The sequence below is a fragment of the Mus caroli genome, chromosome 15 (genome assembly GCF_900094665.2).
Source record: "Mus caroli chromosome 15, CAROLI_EIJ_v1.1, whole genome shotgun sequence".
NCBI classification, from domain to species: Eukaryota; Metazoa; Chordata; class Mammalia; order Rodentia; family Muridae; genus Mus; species Mus caroli.
In genome coordinates, this window is record NC_034584.1 from 80,130,146 (window position 1) to 80,153,196 (window position 23,051).

Genomic DNA, 23,051 nt, shown 5'->3' on the forward strand with positions numbered 1-23,051 from the left:
TCCTTTACAGCTGCTCTTTTGTCCGGATGGGACTGAATACTAAACAGAGGATTTTGTGTATGCCTCGAAACAGAAGTCAGTGCAAGAGGACCTAGAAAGCCGTGTGGCCTGCAGAATTCTGTAGCGAGTAACTGGACCCGCACGAGATGCACACTTTCCCCAGTGCAGAACCTAAAACCAGCTCTTGTAACCGTCAGTGCCCTTCCCCGTTTTCAAGTCAAGTTTAAGCTGTGAAGGCCTGAATTTCGCATAAAACCCTTTTATACACATTTCAGATGCATCCATCTGGAGACACAGCACAGGTCATAGTATGTGGCCGAGAAGCCCCTGGGTCGGGAATGCCTTCAGAGGAAAACTGGTCATGCGCCCAGGGCTTCAGCCAGAGCAGCTTAGCGCCCCCTTGTGGAGACAGAGCAAATAGCCAAGACGTGATGAACAGGGAGAAAGCTATGAATAAGACCAGAATCCACAGTGCGGGAAGAATGGATGTGGACCCAGGAGTAGACATAAGGCTTGCACCAGAGTACCTGGGGGGGGACCTGAGATCACCCACCATTCGCTGGTGACAGTCAGGTTGAGGGTGGTATCGAACTCACCGAGTACCCTCTGTGTGTGTCAGTTACTCTCTGTCCCCGCCACCCCCTACCTCCTTCAAAACCCAGCTGTGGAAGTGCTTTGATTCCAAATGGAGCCTCCTCTTAGTCAGTGCTTCAGACTGCCTTGGCCAGGGTGTGCAGGCTACCAGGGCTGACAGAATGAAGCTTCCAAGTGGGCGCTTTGCTGAATTGTCTCACGGGATGCGGCTGTGATGGCAGCAGATGTGGGGATCCTGAGGATGAAACGTCACCCCAGGTGTCTTCTCGCAGTGACATGGCCCTGCTCTGCAGGTGTGGCTGTGCGGAGGACCTCACTGAGTTAGTTGTGGTGTGCAGCAAGGGTCACGTAGCGACGTCCTGATCGTAAATGAAGGTGTGTGTAAAGCGAAGGCCAAGACAACTATTTACCTTCCCAAACCTGGTCACTGACAATTCCAGAGGAAGTCCCACCAAAGGGGTCAAGGTGACCGGGTCATTACCCATGTGACCAGATGGTGTAACCTGATTCCTGGGATGTAGTCATATTATAATGTCCCTAAAAATTATTGCAGTGTAGCCCACTAAGGGGCCGTCTTGAAATATGCACAGTCGGCATGGCTAAAATCTAGGAAGCCAATGCCCCGAACCAGCAAGTGCCATTTGCTGAGAAGAAGTGAAAAGAGACTCGGAAGCGGGGCCAAGGGTACCAGGTATGGACACAGAACTGTTGACAAAGCTGTCTTTTCTAAAAAACCAAGATTTACCTATCAAAAATAAATTTCTAAATTCAAATGGATATATCAACATAACTGGTCTGTCGAATTTTTCTTAAGTAATTTCCACACTCCCCGAGCTCAAGGCCGACAGCTCCTGGGCTTTGGAGTTCTTGCTTATGACTCTTCCTCGATTCCCCGAGCAAAGAGGCGCACCAGCTGGCAGTGGACCCTGCAGGCACAAATAGCAGCGTTCAGATTCCACGTGTGTCTCATCACTCACAGCGGACCCCGAGCCCCGCGCCTCCCAGAATCTCCCAGTTCTCCTGAGGTCTCCGAATGTGCTCTACAACCGCACTGACAGTCTGTTCTCAAAAGACAGCATGCCTTATTCTTCTTGTGGGGAGAGACTTTTCCTTGGCCAGTTCTGTTGGTTTCTATCCCAGCACCACATGTTGGGGAACAAGTGTCCTCCACCAACGAGGAAGGCCATGAGAGCCTTCCTCCGGCATCTCACTGCTTGGATGCTGGGCACTTGAGGCGTAGTTAGCAAGTTCCAGGGGCAGCTCCCATTAAAGCTCAGTACCAACCCTGTTGGCTAAGAGTGACTCTGAGCTGCCTTTGCATACCTCGGTGACTAAATGGGTGAAGTCACTCAGAGCCAGCCACCTGGCCCCAGGTTCTTGCTCATGTCCTTGTGGGCTACCAGAGGCTTCCAAGGCCCCTAAGGCTGTGTGGTGTGGCCTCTATGGGCTCCTCTGAAGCTCATATGCCCTCGCTCTTTGCCTGACAGAATCAGCATGCCCTTCCTGATCCCTCTGACTCCTGCCTGGTGCTCCATGTCCCAACCTTAAGCACTTGTCACTGACCACAGGCACTTGGGGCTCAGAGTGGGGAGTGGGGGTGGGACTTGTGGGGGCGGGGAGGGTGGGGAGTCCAGGACTTAGAAAGTACCTAGGAAGCCAGTCACTTTTGCTTATTTTAACTAGAGAGGGGGACTATGACTGACAGACACCAAGGACAGAATGACAGGGATGGCAAAGAAAGAGAATATAGATCAGAAGAGCCTCAAAACCCCTGTCGGCAACACATAGCGCCACAAAGTCAGCACCTGCCTCATGCAAAGGTCGGATCACACAGCTTCCACACCTGGCCTAAGGACACGGGGGAAGCAACGCCTCGTGCTTTCCGCTGCAATCCCCAGTGAGCTCCGGTGACGTCTGTGAAGCACCCTTGGGCGGAGACAGCGTTTGTGGACAGCCGTCTGGGTGGGTGGCGGGGGTGCGGCCCACTCACCTGACCTCAATGGCGGGGCTGTGCATGACCTCCCCGTCGCAGTTCCAGGAGCTTCTGGAGGTTGAGCAGGCGCAAGAGGGTCTGTCCTTGCAGATCTTCCCAAACTTCTGCTTCTCTTGTTCCTTCAAGTCATTGTCCTCATCTTCCACGTGCTTCGACGTGAAGTGGAATTTCTTGACTCGATAAACTTCAACGAAAGTGAAGTTGAACTGTCAAGGCAAACATGGTGGGGCAGCAGTGAGTGGAGTGGGTGAGACAAGCCTCTCACCTGGGCTGCTTCAGCCAGCCAGGACTCTCGGTCCTGTGAAGACGGAGACAACAAACAGTGTCTCCAGGCCGCCAGCCCTCCTCATCTGACATCCTGAGAGGGGATGTGCGCTGCCCTCTTGGGAGCTTCACACGACTGCCGATACCTTTGAAATCTCAGGTCTGAGGCTAGCGAGATGGTGCAGAGTTGAGAGCTCAGACCACTTTTGCAAAGGACTCAAAGTTTGGGTCCCAGAACTCACAGCAGGCAGCTCAACAGCTACTTGTAACTTCATTTCCCGGGGAATCCAACACGTCTGTTCCCTGTGAGCAATCGCACTAACATGTTGTGGGAAATTATATATATATAAAAAACCCGCCAACTCTCCACAGGGCTGAACCGAGGCTCTTGGACTCCTTCAGGCCCACCAACTCTCTAGCCATACCATGGGGCCACAGGGCTCCCGCTGGGCAATCTCTCCAGGGGTGGCCCCTCTTCCTCTTGCTACCACACAATGCCCCACAGAGCCCATGGTCAGCCATCTCAACACCTAATTACCCAGTAGAATCAAAACTCTTAAAGCTTAATTAACCAATCAAATTTATATCTCAATCATATCACACTTTACAAGATGCCAATACAATAATTTCAGAGCCAATTGATAATGATAAAAGCTTTATTCCAATATTTCTAACCTTGTGAAATCATTGCTACTTGTGGCTGGTAAACACCATGCAGGTTCAAGTCCGCGGCCATCTTCCTTCCTCTCTCCCCTGCTGTCTCTCGGCAACTCTTAGCTCCGCCTTACACACACACTTTTAAAAATCCTCCATAGATATAAATACTTTAAAGAGGGCTGGAGAGATGGCTCAGCAGTAAAGAGCACTAATTGCTCTTCCAGAGGTTCTGAGTTCAATTCCCAGCGACCACAGGGTGGCTTACAACCACCTGTAAACCGGAATCGGATGCCCTCTTCTGGTGTGTCTGAAGACAGTGACAGTGTACTCATATACATAAAATAAATAAATAAATCTTTAAAATACATACATACATACATACATACATACATACTTTAAAGAATCCAATACTTCATTAGGGGTAATTTGTAGAATTCTCTGTTTCTAAAAATTATTTTTAAGTGTGTGTATTGGGGGGTGGGGTTTGGCTGCATGTGTATATCTGTACACCGTGTGTATGCCTGGTACCCATGGAGGCCAGAAAAGGGCATTGGGTCCCCTAGAACTGGGGTTATAGAGAGTTGAGAGCCATTATGTAGGTGCTGGGAAATTGAACGTAGTTCCTCTACAAAGACAACCAATGCTCTTAACTGCTGAGCTGTCTCTCTGGGACCCAGATCCACATTTTTAAATGAAAATCCACATGCAGGAACTGCCAAGGACCTTAAGGAGTGTGAAATATGCATCCAAAGATGTCTGTTTTGGGAAGTTAACAACAGATCCTATGAACCAGTACGTGGGGAATTGCCCAAATGTGAATGACCTCGGGGCAAGAGTGCGCCTCACCTGGTCCTCCTGGTTCGTGTGCCGGATGAGGAATCTCAGGAAGTTGAACCTGGAGCACTTCCGGATAAGGATGAGGTCAGAAGACCCATCTCCCAGATGGGCAAATGGGGACAGGCCCCCAGGGCTCCGAGGACAAGCACAGGACATGTTGGTGGCATTGATGGCCAGGAACTTCCCACATGTCACTTGCCACTCTTCCACTTCCTCTGTGGAGGACAGCAGGTGGGCGCTAAGATCAACATGGCACAGAGGCAGCTGCACAGCATGCAAGGGGTGCCTGCTGCTCTCTCTCCTGCCACATGCTTTCATTCTGGCCTGAGTATATACCATGGAACCACCCACTCACCTCGGGACCCCAGAAGGTCTTATGGGGAGCAGGTTATGTCTCTTTTGGAGAGGAGTTTAACAAGGGTGAGCAACCCTATGCAGGGGTCAATCTGACCTACCATTTCTCTTTATATGGCCTATAGGCTAGGAGTGGTTGCCACAGATTTTGGGTAGGCTAAAAAAAACTTTTTTTTAAAGAGCAATAGCTTGTAAAAGAATATGACACAAAATTCCAGTCTCAAGAGTCCATAGGCAATGCTTTAGGCCCATGACACGCCCACTTATCCACACACTGTAGCTGTCATTCTTGTAGGGAAGGGGTGTAACGAAGACCTTGTGGTGAGTATAGTAGAAGGCACGCGTTCAGCCAAGGCCAAGCAGGACATTTGCCAACCCATATTTCATAGCAGCTGGAATTGCAGCTGTGGCTCTGGCCTAGCCTTGTGACAGTGATGGAAGGCTTTCCTACAAATATCAAGGCTCTCCAGCATCTCCTGAGCTGAAATGACTCGATGCTGCCTGGGGCTACCCAGAAAAATTGACACGGTACAACCAGGAAGAGAGAGAGGTGGCATGGACAGCCACGAGTGGTCATGTGCCGTGGGGCCCACACAAGAACACACTCATAATGATTACCAGCGTTCTCCAGGCCATACAGGGCTTTCTTCTCTTCTTCTTCCAGCTGTTGCTTGCTCTGCCTGCACACGAAGCACCTGAAAGACAGCATGCTCTCCTTGCCTCTAGTGCATGCACCGAGTGCCTTTAAACAACCAAGCCCCATCTCGACACACACATGCACACATGTAAACACATACACGCACACATGCATGCACACACACACACACACACACACACACTCACACACATACAAATTTAAACTCCTTTTCAAACAATAAGAGGCTCGAGTTTCAAAGGCTCCACCAGAAATCGTTCTTTAGGGTACTACTTTCAAACTCTCGAGATTAGACCTAAATCCATGCCTATTAATCAGCGGCTTCCTTCTCCGGGGCTTGCAAACATCTCTAGATAGGCTTGGCTGCCTAGCTCAGGATGCACCAATGGGGATGAGAGTGCCTTTATTTCACGGAACAGACGCGATGAGCCGATGCTCCAGTCAGTAACTTGGAGCAGATTTCTCATGTGGGTGTGGGTGAGAGTAGCCTAGTATTGGACCTGCCCCTTGAGTCTGCACCTTGCGGAGGACGGAGCTGCTGTGCACGTCACCAGGATGGAGTCATCAGGCCAGCTCTTCCGGAAGCATCTATGAACTGGGAAGCTCTACACAAACCTATGAAAACTCGGGAGTCTTCCCCTCTACATTTGCAAAGTCCTCCTGCATCCACTGTCCTCTAACAGGAACAGGCTCCTCGCCAGCCCTGCACAGGTCAAGTGATTTACAATGGAAACCTAACCAGACCTGCACCTGCTTACCCAGCCCGGCAGGGTTTATTGTCCCGTGGGGATCCCACCGTGTGCTGTGCTGGCAGGAAGGACAGTGTCCCTTCATAGTACTGATGAGAGAGAAAGGTCTTCAACCCTGGGAAAAGAGCAGAAGAGAAAGAGCACCCATTTGTCACTACCTGGTTCTGCATGTCCTTAGATTACCACCACCACCATTATCCAGAAAGCAGGGGCCTGGAGAGCTGGCTCAGCACTTATGAGCTCTGGCTGCCCTTCCATAGGACCCTGGTTCAATTCCCAGCACCTACACAGTGACTCACAACCATCTGTAACTTTAGTTCCAGGGGCTCTGATGCCCTCTTCTGCCCTTCACAGACACTGGGCACAAAATTTAAATTAAAAAAAAAAAGCAATTTAAAGAAAACTGGGAGCTAACCAGTCTGCAGGGGACCCTTGCAGGTGACACTGTTACCATACCAGAAGGAGGTGCAAATTCTGCTCTCCTCACAATGGCCCCAAGTGCCATACCACCAAAAATAAAAGCACCATGAGAGGTGTGGTCAGGGCTTTGGCCACATATTAAGGCTGCCATGTATTTGGCAGCAGTGACCTTGAGTGAACTCGATTGGGGGTTGGGGGTAGGGGAGGGCTGTCCTGTGTCCTGACGGCTCAGAGTCTCCACCACCCCTCTTTGACATGGTCAGCAATGCCCCCTGTCTCCTGTGTGCTTAACTCCCATCAGAGTCATTATCATCCACAACATTGGTGTCCCCCTGGGTGAACTTAGGACAAAGGTCAGGGTGGCACTGCCTCCCAAGGTGCCTCCTGAACCGTGCTATCCATGTTGCATGGTGCAGGCCAGGATGGGCAAGGCCAGCAGACGGGGCTGCTGGACCTCTGATAGCACGTGGGGATAGGGAGTGGGCAGGAGGTGCGGGAGAGCCCAGGTGTGCCCTGCAAGTCTTAGGGTGACCACCTGCCCTGGGACTAGCTAGGCTTGCCCTGGTCCTGCACGACCTCTTTGTCTAGTTTATGTCCACTGTGGAGAAAGGCTGGCCTTGAGGAGTCCACACCACCTAGTACACTGAGCCTTTCCATTCCACCCAGGGACCAGGCCCAGCTTCATCACACCCTCACCTACAGAGCCACAAGCACCTGACCCCTGGGGAGAGTCCCAGCTCCTCCCACCATGTTCTGGGTGCCCCTCCAGTGCTACTCCCCTATGCCGGGTACTAAGTGTAGATAGTATGTCGGGGGGAGCTTTGTGGAGAATGGGTGTGGACCATGGGGTTTCTGTTGTCTCTGCTTGCACGTTGGCATTATATTCTCTTTCCAGCCCTTAGGTTCCCACCTCTGGCTTCAGTCAGCTGACCCTAGACTGTCCGAGTATCCAGGACAGAAGGCTTCATCTCTCCTTCATAAAACAGCTGCTCACCACAGTGGTCAGTTCTCCCCCGCCCACCCACCCCTCACCCATTGCAGCCAAACACCAACACCGACCAGTGTGTGCTAACATGCTCGAGTGGATATGTCAGAACTGTCATGCAGTGGTGACAGAGACCGGGAGAGCTGCTCTGTCTGAGAGGAAAGACGGGGCTTCTCAGATGTGTTCTGAGGGGACCGGGAAGGAAGGCACTGGCCAGAGGCTGTGGACAGCGGGGGTTCTTCAGGCCTGCCAGGTGGCATCCTGGCAGATGGGGCAGGCATAGTACCTCAATATGGAAAGGGTCACAGTTTGCCCAGCACCCAGAGCCCTTCTTTTCAGGATGGCTGTGTATATGTTATACCTTTGCCATACAACAGTGTCTAAGCTGCCTAGCACACTCTGGGTGGCCTTCCCTCCTCTCACAAGGAAAAGGGTAGCTTCTGATACTTGGAGTCATTAAACTTTACACAGTGTTGCCAATAGTGAACTACAGAGAATAGGGCTCAGACAAGGGAATGCAGTAAACGCAGGAAAGCCATTCATCTGGACCACCAGAACGCCATACACTGCATTTTGAATATTCGTCTAAGCTCCTCTCCTTGGCATTTTAAATCTGATGGGGGAGGGAGGAGTACCCACAGGTGACCTGAAGCCAGCTGGTGGTAACTTTGTGTAGACCGAAGCTGACCTGCCTTTCTTGTTCCTCCTAGCTTGGTGACTAGGTAAGGGGATATAGCTGTCATTGAGAGCTCTATCTGCATCCGTAGGGTGTGGGTGGACACACTGTTTGCAGGTCCACGGCACAGCAGCAGCACTTTGGGAAGGCCCCAAGGTCTGGGTTCTAACAAGCCTCCCAGGGACACCGATGTCTGCCTCCTCTGAGAGCCACTGAAGGGTGACACCAGGCCTGGGCAAGTCATTTAAGCATACTGCTTCTTGTCTCCACTGTGAAATGGGGACTGAGCACAATAGGAGGGCAAGGAGGAAGGAGAACACCTGGCTTGTCCTCCCCTGCTCTGCTGAGTCCCACCCAAGCAGATGTAGACCTCTGAACTCTCCTGTCCTGGTCAGTTACACATGTTCACAGTTGCGCATGCTCACCGACGTAGCCACTGTAGAAGCTCAGGGAGACAGTGCATTTGTGGAAGGGGAAGAAATGAACCTGAGCCTGAAGCGCAGATGCCCAGGGCTGAACTTCTTCACCGGGAAGCGTCCTCCTACTTCATCTGCTGTAGTCTCAGGGGGATCACACACAAAAAAAATCTTTTTCTCTGAAACCATCTACCTTGGTACCTTGGGTTAGTACCGATTACGCGGCTGACCGATAAAAACAAATCGTTCAATCCTGTACGGCCTCCCTCAGTGTGGTTCTGACACTGTGTTGTGACTCTCAAGGGGACATCATCTGGGTCACACTAGCCAGATTCAAGGTCACACCCCCACTCTGGAAAGCAAGACCCTGAGCGCCCTGTCAGCATCTGGGGACGCTGTCTTTGTGGATTGGCTCGATGTCTGGGGACACGGCGGTGTACCTGAGAAATCATACCGGACGAGGCCCATCCACCGTTTCTTTTCGCTGTCCTTGATTAAGTCCCCGTAGAAACCATAGCCCAGCAGAGAAACCGAGTACCGCAGCAGCGTGTTATGGTAGTGCACAGAGGACACATCTATTGCCAGCGAGTCCCCTGTGGGAGAAGAGAGCTATAAGGGATCCCCGTCCCCATTCTGACCTCCTCTGCCCTGCCCCAGACAGCACCCTGAAGGTGCCAGAGGTGTCTGCTTGCTGCAAACAGCAGAAACAGAGCACGCTCAGTGTGGCAATTGGAGTGACAAAACTCGGATGTGACAGCTCTCTGGCTGTGACATCTGTCACACCATTGTGCACACCAGGGTTGATTCACCTGATCTGGCTGGTTAGGTGGGGGTCCCCTTCCTCCTTCATTTCTTAATCTATGCTCCCCCCCCCCCAAGCTGTTCACTCTGTCCAAGAGAACCACAGTCCTGGATAAAGAAGGATTGTTCTTGGGCCCAGGGTATGGATGCGATGGAACCTCAAAAAAAAAAAAAAAAAAGAGCTCTCCAATGACAAAATGTGTATCATATTTCCAAGCAAGTTTCAAGAATCGTTCTGAACAGACAGAATAGAATGTGCCCGGGGAGAGGGGGAGGGGGAGGGGTGTCCATGTTACTGAATGGAAGAAAAGTAGAGTTGAGGTTGAAAACAGGTATACAGTGTTAGCATTCTGTCTAAACTCCAGCCCACAGTTACCTGGCAACAGCTAGGTAGGCCTGACCCACTCTAAAAGGGGCTGCTTGCCCCCTCCTCCCTCTCTTGCTTCTCTCTTGCCTTCTTGGGCTCTTCCCTTCCCCCTCTCTCCTCGCATTCATGGCCGGCCTCTACTTCTCTACTCTCTCCCTCTCTCTGCCTTTCCCTACCTCTACTACCCTCTTAGCTCCCCTCCCCATGCCCTGAGTAAACTCTATTCTATATCATTGTGTGGCTGGTCCTTCACAGGGAAGGGATGCCTCAGCATGGGCCTGCCAAGGCACCCTCTTCCCCCACACCTCACCACACAGCCATAGGACATATTCTACCTCGCTTTATCTTTTTATAAACACATCACACAGCACTTAAAACACAAAATCTGCTAGCTGTGGAGGCACTCACCTGCACCCATGACCCTGAGGCTATTTAGAAAAGGCTCGTCTCACAAAATAAAAATTACACTTAGAAAACAGGTAGGCAGAATGCTGTGAGTTCGAGACCAGTTTGGTCTATTTAGTAAGTTCTAGGCTAGCTGGGACTACATGAGACCCTGTCTTAAAAAAAAAAAAAAGGAAAAAGAAAAAAGACAAAACAATAAAATCCCAATTGTTCATCTTATAATAGAGCATTTCCATACTTCCATGACTGCAGGTAAGACGGGACACAGTAAAGAGAGAGATGGGGTGGGCGGGGACACCAGGCATTTCTCATAAGCCCCAGAGCTACACCTCATGTGGGACTGGAAGAGGGGCTGGGTGTGTACTCCGATGAGTAACTCACCCTGGGGCCTTGCAGGTGTTTCACAATGGGGATTAGCATTGGTAGCTGGTTTTGGAAGAGAGCAAGGAAGAGCTGAGAAAACAGGGCCACAAAGGAGCTGGCAGGGGCCTGGGGCTGGCTATAGGGCATTCAAGTATAAACCAGGACTTGGCCTGCAGATCTGTAGTTGAGGTATCTCTGAGATACAGGGCAACAGCGGGAGAGCTCTGAGGAGCCCCAGGGAGGACCCAGTGTTGATTGTGTAGCAGAAGCAAGAGGCCTCAGAGCCAGACCAATGACTAACTGCAAGGGACACTTGCAAGTAAAGCTATCTGGGTAAAAGAGTAAACTGTGTGATACACCGTGACAAACCACAGCCTCCACAGCAAGATGGTTTTGTTTGTTCAGTTTGTTTGTTTGTTTGTCTGTTTTTTTCTTTTGCAGGGGGCATTGCAAAGGGCAGGTGAGTGGTATTGTGGTGAACGATGCGAAATTCATAAAGAATCAATAAAAAGTTAAGAGGCAGTGACAGGGCTTGGGGCGGGAGGGTTGGCTCAGTAGTTCAGAGCACTTGTTGCTGCTGAGAAGGACCTGGGTTCGATTCCCAGCACCCACATGGAGGCTCACCACCTCCTCGGGCACCCTGCATACACTGGGCACACAGATGTACACACAGGCAAAACGCTCATACACATAAAATTAAAAGAAATAAAAACTCAGGAAAAAAGGAAAAGACGGGACTCACCAATAATGATGTGCAAAGCCGATGTCTCTGCGTCGTTTGTGCCCACTGTTGAGTAACACACACAATCTGTGGACCCTGCAGAGAGGACAAGAAAGCCCTTAGCGTTGATGTGACTGACTTCCAGTCAGGTGAGTGGCACCTTAACCTGTGCCTCTGGGGCCCTGAAACAGCTGGAGAATAAGAGTTTATCCACAAGATGAATGTTAAAAAAAAAATATTTAAAATGCCCTATGACCAGCCAGGTGGCGGTGGCGCATGTCTTTAATACCAGCACTTGAGAGGCAGAGGCAGGTGGATCGTTGTGGGTNTGAGGCCAGCCTGGTCTATAGAGCAAGCTTCCGGACAGCCAAGGCTACACAAAGAAACCCTGTCTCAGAAAGGTCTTATGGTAATGTTTCAGAACTCTAAAGCGTGACCTGCAGCAAACCCAGATACGGAGTCTACCCTGAACCCCCTTGGAGCTTCTAAGAGATGTCCGTAATGCCAGCAGCCACTTCCCTCCCTTCTAAGGCTCTGGAAGGTATGTGGCCCCTGCCCATCTTTATATAGCTGGAAGTACTTCCTCACAGCCCAGCCTAGACCTTAAGGACAAAGGGGGGCCTGCACAGAGCATCATCATGGGGAAGCAGACAAAACAAAGTTAACTGTAAAGTGCCTTCGGTTTTTATTTTTTAAGTAGTAGTATTTATTTATTCAGACACACCAGAAGAGGGCGTCGGATCCCATAACAGAAGGTTGGGGAGCTACCATGTGGTTGCCAGGACTTGAACTCAGGACCTCTGGAAGAGCAGCCAGTGCTCTTAACCTCTGAGCCATCTCTCCTCTCCAGCCTCCCCCCACCCCTGTGTCTTCGTTTTAATTGTCAACTTGTCACAACCTAGACTCACCTGGGAAGAAGAAACCTCAACGGAAGAACCGACTCGATCAGATTGACCTATGGCCATGTCTGCGAGAGGTTACCTTGATTGATGTGGGAGGACCCAGCCCACTGCGGGCGGTACTATCCCTAGAGGGCGGTACTATCCCTAGGGGGCGGTACTATCCCTAGGGGGCGGTACTATCCCTAGGCAAAAGCTAACTGAGCACGAGCCAGTGGGCAAGCTAGTTAGCCGCCTTCCTCCATGGTTTCTGCTTTGGTTCCTGCCTGAGTCCCTGCTATGGCTTTCCTTAATGATGGATTGTGACCTGGAAGTATAGCCGAAACAAACCCTTTCCAACCTAACTTGCTTTATGGTCAGAATGGTTTACTGCAGTAACAGAGAAGTAAGTAGAACTAGAGGTTGGGATGACCCAGCTTTGTTGGCGCATCATCACCATCCTTTTTGCTGGATGCACGAGGGAGAATCTTCAGCAGCCCAGACCCCACCCGGCCCCTCATCCATATTGCCCCATCTTGCAGTCCCCATGGTGGCACCAAGCAAGAATCTACTGCCTATGTGCTGTTCAGCATGGGAGCTGTCACCTGACTGAAACGGAGCTTGGGCGGAAGTCAGAGCTGAGTCAGCACCGGTCCCTTGTTCTACCAGCCAGACTCATTTTATGCTTTAATGAAGTAGTGGCGGCCATGAAAAGCCACTTGCTGTCCCTCTGTGATGAGGCTGATGTGCCTCCATGGGCTTTCTTTTGCCACCCTACCGCCATGGCCGAGCGTGACCTTAGCAATGAGGGTCAAGTTCAAAAGCGTGATCTGTGTTCACGGTTGACACTTGGCACTCCCTACACACAGGATGTTGGGAGTGATGAGCCTGCCTAACCCACAGGCCAGCAGCCAACTGGAACACGGTCCTGGTGGCACAGGAAAGACCAGGCTTTGGACACAGCACCTACTGAGCAGAGGTCAGTTCCCCGAGGCGCTATGAATAGCAGGAAGTGCTCAGTAGAGTCTAGAAGAACTGGTACCACTAACGTTATCACAAGGCTAGGGTGCTACATCTTTAGCTGGGAAACCAACTCGCCTTCCCTCGGGGTCTCCCAGCCAGCCTGCTTTCATCAAGGAGGACTGGGTCTCTAGTGAGCATGCTCACCAAGCCTGTAGACGAAGCTCCTACCTCAGACACAGCGAATGTCCCACCAAACCTTTCCCCCAAAGCACCCTCGCAGACACACCCAGGAGTGTGCTTTCACAATCTCCTGAGTAACCGGGTGGAGGCAAAAACCAAGATCATCACACTGGATTTTCTAAGAACTAGGAGATTTCTCTCCCACCCCCCACCCTCTGATTTTTTTGGTTTGGTTTTTCGAGACAGGGTTTCTCTGTGTAGCCCTGGCTGTCCTGGAACTCACTCTGTAGACCAGGCTGGCATTAAACTCAGAGATCGGCCTGCCTCTGCCTCCTGCATGCGGAGATTGCTTATCTGGTGTCTTTACACAGCCCGTCTGTATAATCAGGGTCACACTGGGATCAGCATCTTCCCGGACACACAGTCGCGTTCCTTCTGCTCTCCATGCATTATCTTGCAGAAAGGAGTGTAGTTATGGAAATTGCTTTTCAAAATAATGCGTTTATTTTTTACTTTCTGTGCAGTGATTTTCCGCCTGCATGTATGTCTGGGTGAGGGTGCACGATCCTGGAGTTACAGACACTTATGAGTTGCCTTGGGGATGCTGGGAATTAAACCCAGGTCCCTTGGAAGAGCAGCCAGTGCTGTTAACTGTGAGCCATCTCTCTAGTCCCCTGAGAAATCACTTAAACAAAACAACAACAACAAGAGCAACAACAAGAACAACAACAAAAAGGGGGTTTGATCTGGCCTAGGCTGAACTCACTATGTAACTGAGAATGACCTGGAACTTGCTTCTGCCTCCCGATTGCAGAATCACAGTTTAAAAGAAGTGTGAACCAGGAATGATTATCCCCTGACTCGAATCCTGCATGGAAGCTTTACTAAAGAAGGGAGCAGGGGTGGGGGTGGGGGGAGCAGCAGAGGTGTGACCATCTGACTTCACATGCCCCGTGGCTGTGCACACAGACCTCCTCCTAACTTCAACTGCGGAGGGAGAGGAAGCCAGCTGTGTACCATACCTGCGGGTATGATGCCGATCCTGAGGGTACTGGGCACCAGCACGGCTCGGGGGTGATTGGGGTCGATACCAGCGCTCCGCTGCGTCCTCCCAATCACCCCATGCAGCACCTCGCTGAACATGCCATCCCCACCTACGCACACGATGCTGCAGGAGAAGCATAGGTTTGTTGAGCCTGTTAGTCCTCTACTTGCAGTAGCTGGGGATGGGAGTGGAGGGTGGGGGTGTTGGAGGTAGCTTGCAAGATTGGCCTGCCAGACATTTGGAAACGGTTTCTGACCACCCCCCCACCTGCTCTTCCTGATGAGGTCCAGCCATCCTGCCTAATTTACTTTTCCAAATGGGATTCTTCACAAACCCTGGCTTCTCCTGCCAGGGATCAGGCATTCTGGTGGTTTCTAAGCAGAGAGTACACATGTGCCGGAGCCTGGTCAGCCATCATCAAATGCCTATGGTTTGGGGGGCTGCACAGATGGCTCAGTGGTCAAGAGCACACACTGCTCCTCCAGAGGACCTGGCTTCTATTCCTAGCATCCACGTGGCAGCTTACAACTCTCTATAACTCCGATTCCAGAGAAGATGATGCCCTCTTCTGCCTACCAGGCTTGCATATGGTACATGTACTTACATACACGCAAGCAAACCAACACATACACAATATAAACGAACAAACATTGGGCTGGGATGGCTTAGTGGCAAAGCACCTGCCTAGCATACAAACACCCTGGGTTTCATCCCCAATACTGCAAAAATAGATACTAAAAATTAAAAGACATTTGTGAATTGAGATGCAAGCTTTCCAGGAAGAAACAGCACCCCCACGTGGTAGCTGCTGAGAGGCCCTCATAGGGCATTCGATCCCATTACAGATGGTTGTGAGCCACCATGTGGTTGGCAGGACTTGAACTCGGGACCTCTAGAGGAGCAGCCAGTGCTGTCAACTTGTCACAACCTAGACTCACCTGAGAAGAAGGAACCTCAACTGAAGAACTGTCTCCATCAGATTGGCCTACGGCCATCCAAGTCTGCGAGAGGTCACCTTGATAGATGTGGGAGGAACTAGCGAGTTGGGTGGCCTTGCTGTGCCCAGATAAGAGGGGAAGCCTGCTCCTATTGTCAAACACTGCCCCTCCCCCTAGCCCCGGGCACAGTCTTGGGAGCTCAGGAAACAGGAGTAGAGGTGACCAGGTGAGAGCCAGGTCAAACAAGTGAGTAAGGAAAACTAAGGGGAGATATTGGGTGGTCAGGACAGGGTTTACAGTGTGCTGTCCCATGCCGGGGATGGTTGGAGAGGGGCATGGAGACATGTGTACATCAGACAAACGTGTCCTACGACATGGAGGGAAGGCAGAAGACATGCCCACAGTCCAGGGCAACCCAAGAGCTCCCACAGGATAGGTCTCAGATAGTGTTCACTGTCTGTGACCAAGAGGAAAGCAAGCGCAACTCACCCATCATAGCTGTCTGTGTTGATCTCGTATAAAGTCTCCTTGGCTTGGTTGGCATGCTCAGTAACTGTGGGGGAGGGGGGGGCGGAAATGTTGCAATGGGACCGTTTATCTTCACATCTTGGAACCCATGTGTAGGCTAACTGCCACCTGATGCTATTTTATAAGAGGTCCCAGAAAGCTCCCAGGAAGATTTCTCGCAAGAAGTCCCACCCCAGACTTGCCTCACTGCCTTTTTACAAAAGAGTAAGGTGGCCTCTGTGAGAAACGGCCATCTCAGGATCCATTCTACCAAGACCCTACATTCTTGGTATTAGCATTCCTCCTAGGCTCCGCCCAGTAGTTACCTGGCAACAGCCAGGTAGTATAAAGGGGGCTATTTGCCCCCTCCTCCCTCTCTTACTCTCTCTTCTTCATACTTACTTTCTACTTACTCTTCTCTCTGACCCTTTTCCCTCTCCCCTTCCCCCTCCCGCCCTCTCTTTTCACGTGTTTCTGGCCCGGCCTCTGCTCCTGTGTGCCCTCTCCTCTCCTCTCCTCTCCTCTCCTCTCCTCTCCTCTCCTCTCCTCTCCTCTCCTCTCCTCTCCTCTCCTCTTCTCTCTCTCTCTCCTTCTCCCTCTCTCTCTCTCTCTCTCTCTCCACAACACTTGGCACATGTCGGAAACTAATTTCTTTTCTTTTTAGTTTATGCGCATGAGTGTCTGCCTGCCCGGATGTATGAGTACCATTGTGCATGCAGTGCCCACAGAGAGAGAGGGTCAGTGGATCCCCTCGAGACAAGTGCTACACACAGTACAGTTGCAGTGTGGGTGCTGGGGATGGGACCCCGGACCTCTGCAAGAGCAGCAAATGCTCTCAGCCACTGAGCCATTTCTCCAGCCCCAACAGAGGATTTCACTGACAGCAATAAAGAGTAGCTTGTTGCACTTATTACTTACTATACAGGTCATTTTATTTGTTTGTTTGTTTTTAAAATACGTTTACATGTAAGGAGGAGATAAGGTTAGCCCACAGTCTTTGGGCCCAACGTGAAAAGGCAAAATTGCGAGTGAAGTTTAGTGCTCACACGGTTGGCTCTGAGTCTGTGGGTCCCCACATCACAACCCCTCATGCTGGAGAATCCTTGGGAAAGGCCGCTTTAATAAAGCTGCTGTCTACTGTTCCTGTGGGGCCCCACATCTCCTGGTGGGAGCATCTGCGATCTTACCAGTGTGCTGTTATCATGAAGTGTGCCAGGGATACCTGAGTGCCCATCTTGGTGTACCTGACTGTTCTCAGATTTGGAAGCAGGGGATAAGGGGATAACCTCTTTATTTTTAGACTTTTGACTTGTATTGCTATTATTATTATTATTACTATTATTATTATTTTGGATGCAGCATCTTTCTGTGTAACCAGGCTGGCCTCCAACCCTCCAACCCCAGTCCTCCTGCGTCAACCTCCTGAATGCTGAAGTGACAGCCCTGCCCAGCTGCACTGTCTTACTAACAGGGTCATACCAAGCCCCAGAAGGCCTGCAGGAGCAGTGGACCGTGTCTGTCTCCCCCTCTGAAACCAGCATCCCTCTGATGATAAGAGTGCTATGATGTGGGGTTACAAAAATGACTTATGCTGTGACATTCTGAGACATCCACTACTTGTATCTTTTCCTGAAAGGACTTCCTGTCTAAGAACTCTGTTTCTTTTGTTTGTTTGTTTGTTTGTTTGTTTGTTTGTTTTTTAAATCTCCTCATTGTTCCTGTGAGTACTTTATAGGCAAAGTACATTGAGTACATTAGGGTTTTTTTTTTCCCATTATTTTATTTATTCACTTAACATCCCTATCCCAGCCCTGCTCCCAGTACCACCCTCCCAAACTCCTCCCCCCAGTACATTATTTCCTTTGCCTTCTTCCAACCGAGTGTATAAAACACCCCCGACTGGGCTTGAAATGACCATCTAGGGCAGTGGCTCTCAACCTGGGGGCCACGACCCCCACTGGTGTCATCTATCTGAGATTTACATTATATGATTCATAACAGTAACAAAATTACAGTTATGAAATAGCAACAAAAGTTCTTCTATGGTTGGGGGGGGGGGTTACCACAATATGAGGAACTGTATTAAAGGGTCGCAGCGTTAGGAAGGCTGAGAACCACTGCTCTAGGATAAAGCCTCCTCCAGGGGTGGCATGTGAGTCCCTCACGAGCTGGCTCCTGCATACGTGCCCCGGTGCCCGACACACTTACTGATGATCTCCGTGGTGATGGAAGCCAAGGTAAACAGAGGCGCCACTGTTTTTTCATAGATTCGCTTGCCCTGACCTTTCCCTCCGAAAGGGTTGATGAATACCAGCAAGTGCTTCGGTCTTGAAGCTGCAAAACAACATCCGCGCACACGGGGTCAGTCACGATGCGTGCAATAAATTCCAACTCGGTTAGTGTGCTGCCGCCGCTGCCGGTAAAAAGCTGCTAAGTTCTGACAAAGCATGCTTGGTTATCAAAGGAGGAAGGGGACCATCAGTTGAGTTGAGGGCAGGGTTCTGCACACGCGTTGGGCATCTGGAAGGTCCTTATCCTGACTGAATCTCATGAGATGTGGGTGTGGGTGGCTGAGGCTCCTTCTTCCCATGGGAAGGACGAGGCTTTTGAAGACAAGAACAAGATGGGAATAGAGAAAGGAGCGCAAAGAGAGGAAGACAGACACAGGCAGAGACAGAAGGAGTTGACTGGATGCACAGCGGGAAGAGAGGTTCCCACAGCACCACAGCCCTGGCTTCAGGCTTTCCCTCAGTCCCCACCAGTGGCTGGGTCTCCTGAGACACCCCTGTTTTCCTATGAAACTCACATACATCTATTTTGGCTGATGTAAGTACATAGCCACATAGGTGTATCGAATCACAGTAACATGAAGGAAGATGCCCAAGGAAACCCTAAGATGAAAGTCTACACCCAAACTTGGACATGGTGTTCATCGCTTAGGTTAGCCAGCAAGGGGCTACTCCACACCAGTGGGGTTGGGTGAGTGGCTCACAGCTAAGTATGGAGCACTTACCCATGGACAGAATGAGTGGCTAACCTCTAGTAGCCAGGCACACACTCAGAGGGTGGGCTAGTGGCTAACTGTGGGTGCACACCCAGAGGTAGGGCATTACCAATGGACAGGTGTCAAAAGCACCATGGATGTATACCATGGGTGTATACAAGACAGCTCATCCTCGTGACTCCATTTGCACTAGGCTCTAGTGGTGAAAAAGGCAAAGCCAGCTGGGAGGGTGCTCTTATGACTAGAGAAAATGGAAATACAGTGTGTTTTGGGAGTTGAGCATTAGGGTGTGGGGGGGGGTTGTGGAGCATGAATTGGGCCTTACAAAAAAAAAGATAAAAAGAGAGAGATGGGTGGGGAGGGGAATGAGAAAGAAAAAAGGAAAGGGAGGGAAGAAAAGGAGGAAGGAAGGAAGGAAGGAAGGAAGGAAGGAAGGAAGGAAGATCAAACCTTAAGGGAAAATCAGGGGATATAAAGGTTTCAAAATCTGACAGGCATGGTGGTATGCACCTGTAATTTCAATACTTGGGAACTAGAGGTAGGAAGATCAAGAGTTCAAGGCCAGCCTTGGCTACATAGAAAATCTGAGGCCAGCCTGGGGTATATTAGACCTACTCTCAAAATAAAGAAGTAAATGCAATACAAAATGAAGAGACTTATACTATGTCTGTCTCACATTTTATCATTTCTGGTTGTACAGAAAACCCAGGTGCAGGGCCAAGGAGATGGCTTGGTAAAGTGTTTGCTGTGCACACAAGAGAATCTGAGTTCAGATTCTCCATACCTACAGAAAAGCCAGGGGGATGCTGGCCAATCGTGGCACACGCCTTTAATCCCAGAACTTGGGAGGCAGAGGCTGTCGGATCTCTGTGAGTTCCAGGCTAGACTGGTCTAACATAGTGAGTTCCAGGACAGCCAGGGCTGCACAGAGAAACCCTGTCTCAAAAGAACAACAATGACAATGAAAAGAAAAGAAAAGAAAAGAAAAGAAAAGAAAAGAAAAGAAAAGAAAAGAAAAAGAAAGAAAGGAAGGAAAACCAGTCTCCATTGTATGTGACCTTTTTCCAAAGGACACAGGGGGGGGGGCATTTCTGAGTGATTCATAAGAAGTCACTGTGACCTCTGAGGCACAACCAGACAGGGACGTCACGGAAAGGAAGTCACAGGCGTACTTCTCCCTAAACCTAGATAAGACACTCCTAAGTGAAGTTTCAGGAGGTCAGATGCAGTGATACAGAGAAGGGCAGAGGTCACCGGCAGGATGGCCGCTCTGAGAAGAGCATTAACAAGCAGAGGCAGAGTGGGAAGTCCTCAAATCCAACACCTGTGACCACCCTGTGGGAGTCTTCTGTGAGCTACAGAGAAAGAAATAAAACTTCCAGTGGGCCAGGTGGTGGTGTCACACGTCTTTGATCCCAGCACTTGGGAGGCAGAGGCAGGCGGGATCTCTTATGAGTTTGAGGCCAGCCTGGTCTACAGAGCAAGTTCCAGGATAGAGATACACAGAAAAACCCTGTCTCAAACAAACAAACAAACAAACAAAACAACAACAACAACAAAACCAACCAGAACCCCAGGATTCTAAGGAAGTCTGAGCCTACAGACTCAAGCCTGACTGAAGCTTGTGGAAACAAGACTGGGTGGAGGGGCAAGCAGTGGTGGTGGTGGGCAGGGGGGGAAGGGGGGGAGGAGGGAGGAAGAGTCTGGAGACCAGAAAGCAGGAGAAACTGGGGCAGCACAGAGAGTAGTAGCCAGAGGACAGAGCTAGCAACAGAAGGTCTAGAAACTCAGGGTGATCTTAGAGGGTAGCAGTGGGGAAGCCAGTCCCAGGACAAACAGATTTTAGAAAACCAGTTCTAACCACCCTAGGGTGATAATGGAGTGTTTCAGCCGGGCGTGATGGTGCACGCCTTTAATCCCAGCACTTGGGAGGCAGAGGCAGGCGGATTTCTGAATTCGAGGCCAGCCTGGTCTACACAGTGAGTTCCAGGACAGCCAGGGTTACACAGAGAAACCCTGTCTCGAAGGAAAAAAAAAAAAAAAAACAAAAAAAAAAGAGGGAGTGTTTCATGAAGAGGCCCTGGAGTTCAGTTGTTTCAAATACCTTATAATCCAGTTTCTCTCTTTCTCTCTCTCTCCCTCCCTCCCTCCTGCTCCCTCTGTCTCCCCTTCCCTTCCCCCGTCACATTATATTATATTATGTGTGGAAGTGAGGAGACAATTTAAAGGAACTGGTGGTCTCTTTCTGGCATGGGTTCTGGAGATGGAAGTGAACTTGTCAGTGGCTGCCCCCCTTTTCTCTTGTCCACGCTCCCTCCCCCTCTGCAACCTTCCCCCCACCTCCCGTGCTTAGAGATAGTCTCACTATGCAGCACGGGCCAGCCTGGAATTGAAATGCCCTGCCTCCCTCCCAAGTGCTAGGATCTCAGGTATGTGCCATTATGCTGATTTTTTTTATAACTCACTTTAATTTGTTTTTGTTTCCTTTTTATTCCTATATTTAGTGTGTGTGTGTACAGCATGTGATTGCACATGTATTCCTAGTTCACACACTCCAGGGCACATGCAGGATGTGTGAGACTCAGAACACAGCTTGAAGGTCTTGGCCCTCTCTCTCCACCACATAGGGGTCTTGGGGCTTGAACTAATGTCCTCTGTGTGGGTGGCAAGTGTTTTTTACCCACGGAGCCATCTCAATGGCCCTACAATTTACTTTTTAAAATTCATATATCATCTGGGTGGTGGTGGCACAAACCTTTAATCTCAGCACTTGGGAGGCAGGAGCAGGCAGATCTCTATGAGTTCGAGGCCAGCTTGGTCTATAAAGTGAGTTCTAGGATAGCCAGAGATACACAGAAAAACCCTGTTTCAAAAAAAATTTAAATTTTTAAAAAAAAATCATATACTAGTTTAATTCCCCAAAAGGTAAAAAGCTATTATCCAAGTCTAAAGAATAGCTGTTGCCTTTGTACGTAAAATTATAACATGACCCAGCGTTACGGGTGCAAAAAGAACAAGCCACCATGTTTAAAGTGACAAGAACTGGTCCCTTGGCACATATTAAACAAGGCACTGGGCTCTGCGGCACTTGAGAGGCTACACTCCCAGAAAGTAAGAAGTCGTTCTCCCACATTCTGTCCAGTCCTCATTTACACCTGGAAAATATTGGCACCCACCCCACTTACAGAGAAAAGAGAAAGATAATGAGGCTCTGGGGCCTAAGGGATTTGCTTCAGTTTCGCTACTCATCAGCAGAGGCTGGGCCAGGACTGCAGCTGCAGAGTCTACACGCGTCTGCTCCCCCCACTGTGACTCTCTAAGCTGGAAACATAAAAACAAAGCAAAGGGATCCATCACGTCCACCTGGGTCAGGTCACTGAGTCCCGCGTGCCACCACAGCTGTGCTGCCTGGCAACAAATCCGAAAGCTCGCCCACGTACTCAGGCTCTCCAGCAGCCCACGGAGGGTCTGCAGCCACAGGTGACACAGCTGCTCGTCGGCGCTCCAGAAGGTCACCCGTGCCCACTTCCAGCGGTGATGTCGTACTCGCTTCACACGGTGGACTGTGTGAAAACCAACACTGGTTAGCAGCGTCTACCGCTACAGAAGGGAAACCTCAGGGCTGGGCTAGCCCCATAGTAGTCTCTTCTCCACCCCTCATCTCACTGCAGGACTGCCCGGATGGCCAAACCACACCACCTTGAGGAGTTCAGCTGTGCTCCCTTGCAAAAGATCACCCCAGCAAGACTGGTTGACAGTTTACACCCCCTTTGTAGAGGCTCAGAGGACGGCAAGAGATCCTCACTTGAATATCCCGTTGCCCTGTACCATTGGGCAGTGCGGCGCATGGTCAGGGGGCGGGGCCAGAGTATATAGGGGGGGGGGGAACTAAAGCTGTGGCTCAAGCTATATGGTTATAAGAGAAACCCAGATCCCTGTTGGGTGAGGGACACCACACCTTTGTAAGTAAGTCCTCATCTAGGCTCTGTAAAGAAGCCCAATAAATTCATCAGTTTCCCCAAGAGCGAACTTCGGTGCTAAATTGCCTGGGTTTGTCCGTGAGACGCTGGGAGGAGGTAGAATTTTAGCAACACAGGGAGAGACAGAGAGCCCTTTACACTCACGTTTCCCTAGCCCCAAAAGTAGATTTTTGAATAATTGCTATCAGAGTCTATGAAGATGAGCCAGTCACTGGCTTTGATAAGACCTTCTCCGAGGGTCTTCATGGAGCTAACTGGGGTCGGGGGTGGGGTGGAGGGACAGGGGAGGGCCTGGGGAG

At 50.4% G+C, this 23,051-nt stretch overlaps 1 protein-coding gene across 1 annotated transcript in view; it reads right to left on the reverse strand.

The window, feature by feature from the left end:
• Nucleotides 1-248: 248 nt before the first annotated feature.
• Nucleotides 249-23,051, reverse strand: part of Cerk (ceramide kinase) — a 42,138-nt gene continuing 19,335 nt past the window's right edge. The window contains exons 3-13 of the mRNA XM_021183816.2: nt 22,213-22,335; nt 17,977-18,102; nt 15,751-15,814; nt 14,301-14,446; nt 11,279-11,353; nt 9,041-9,193; nt 6,113-6,218; nt 5,318-5,394; nt 4,355-4,560; nt 2,585-2,793; nt 249-1,520 (exon numbers count right to left, since the gene is read on the reverse strand). Coding sequence (XP_021039475.1) covers nt 1,466-1,520; nt 2,585-2,793; nt 4,355-4,560; nt 5,318-5,394; nt 6,113-6,218; nt 9,041-9,193; nt 11,279-11,353; nt 14,301-14,446; nt 15,751-15,814; nt 17,977-18,102; nt 22,213-22,335 — 1,340 coding nt within the window. The 3' untranslated portion in view covers nt 249-1,465. The remainder of the gene's footprint in view (nt 1,521-2,584; nt 2,794-4,354; nt 4,561-5,317; nt 5,395-6,112; nt 6,219-9,040; nt 9,194-11,278; nt 11,354-14,300; nt 14,447-15,750; nt 15,815-17,976; nt 18,103-22,212; nt 22,336-23,051) is intronic.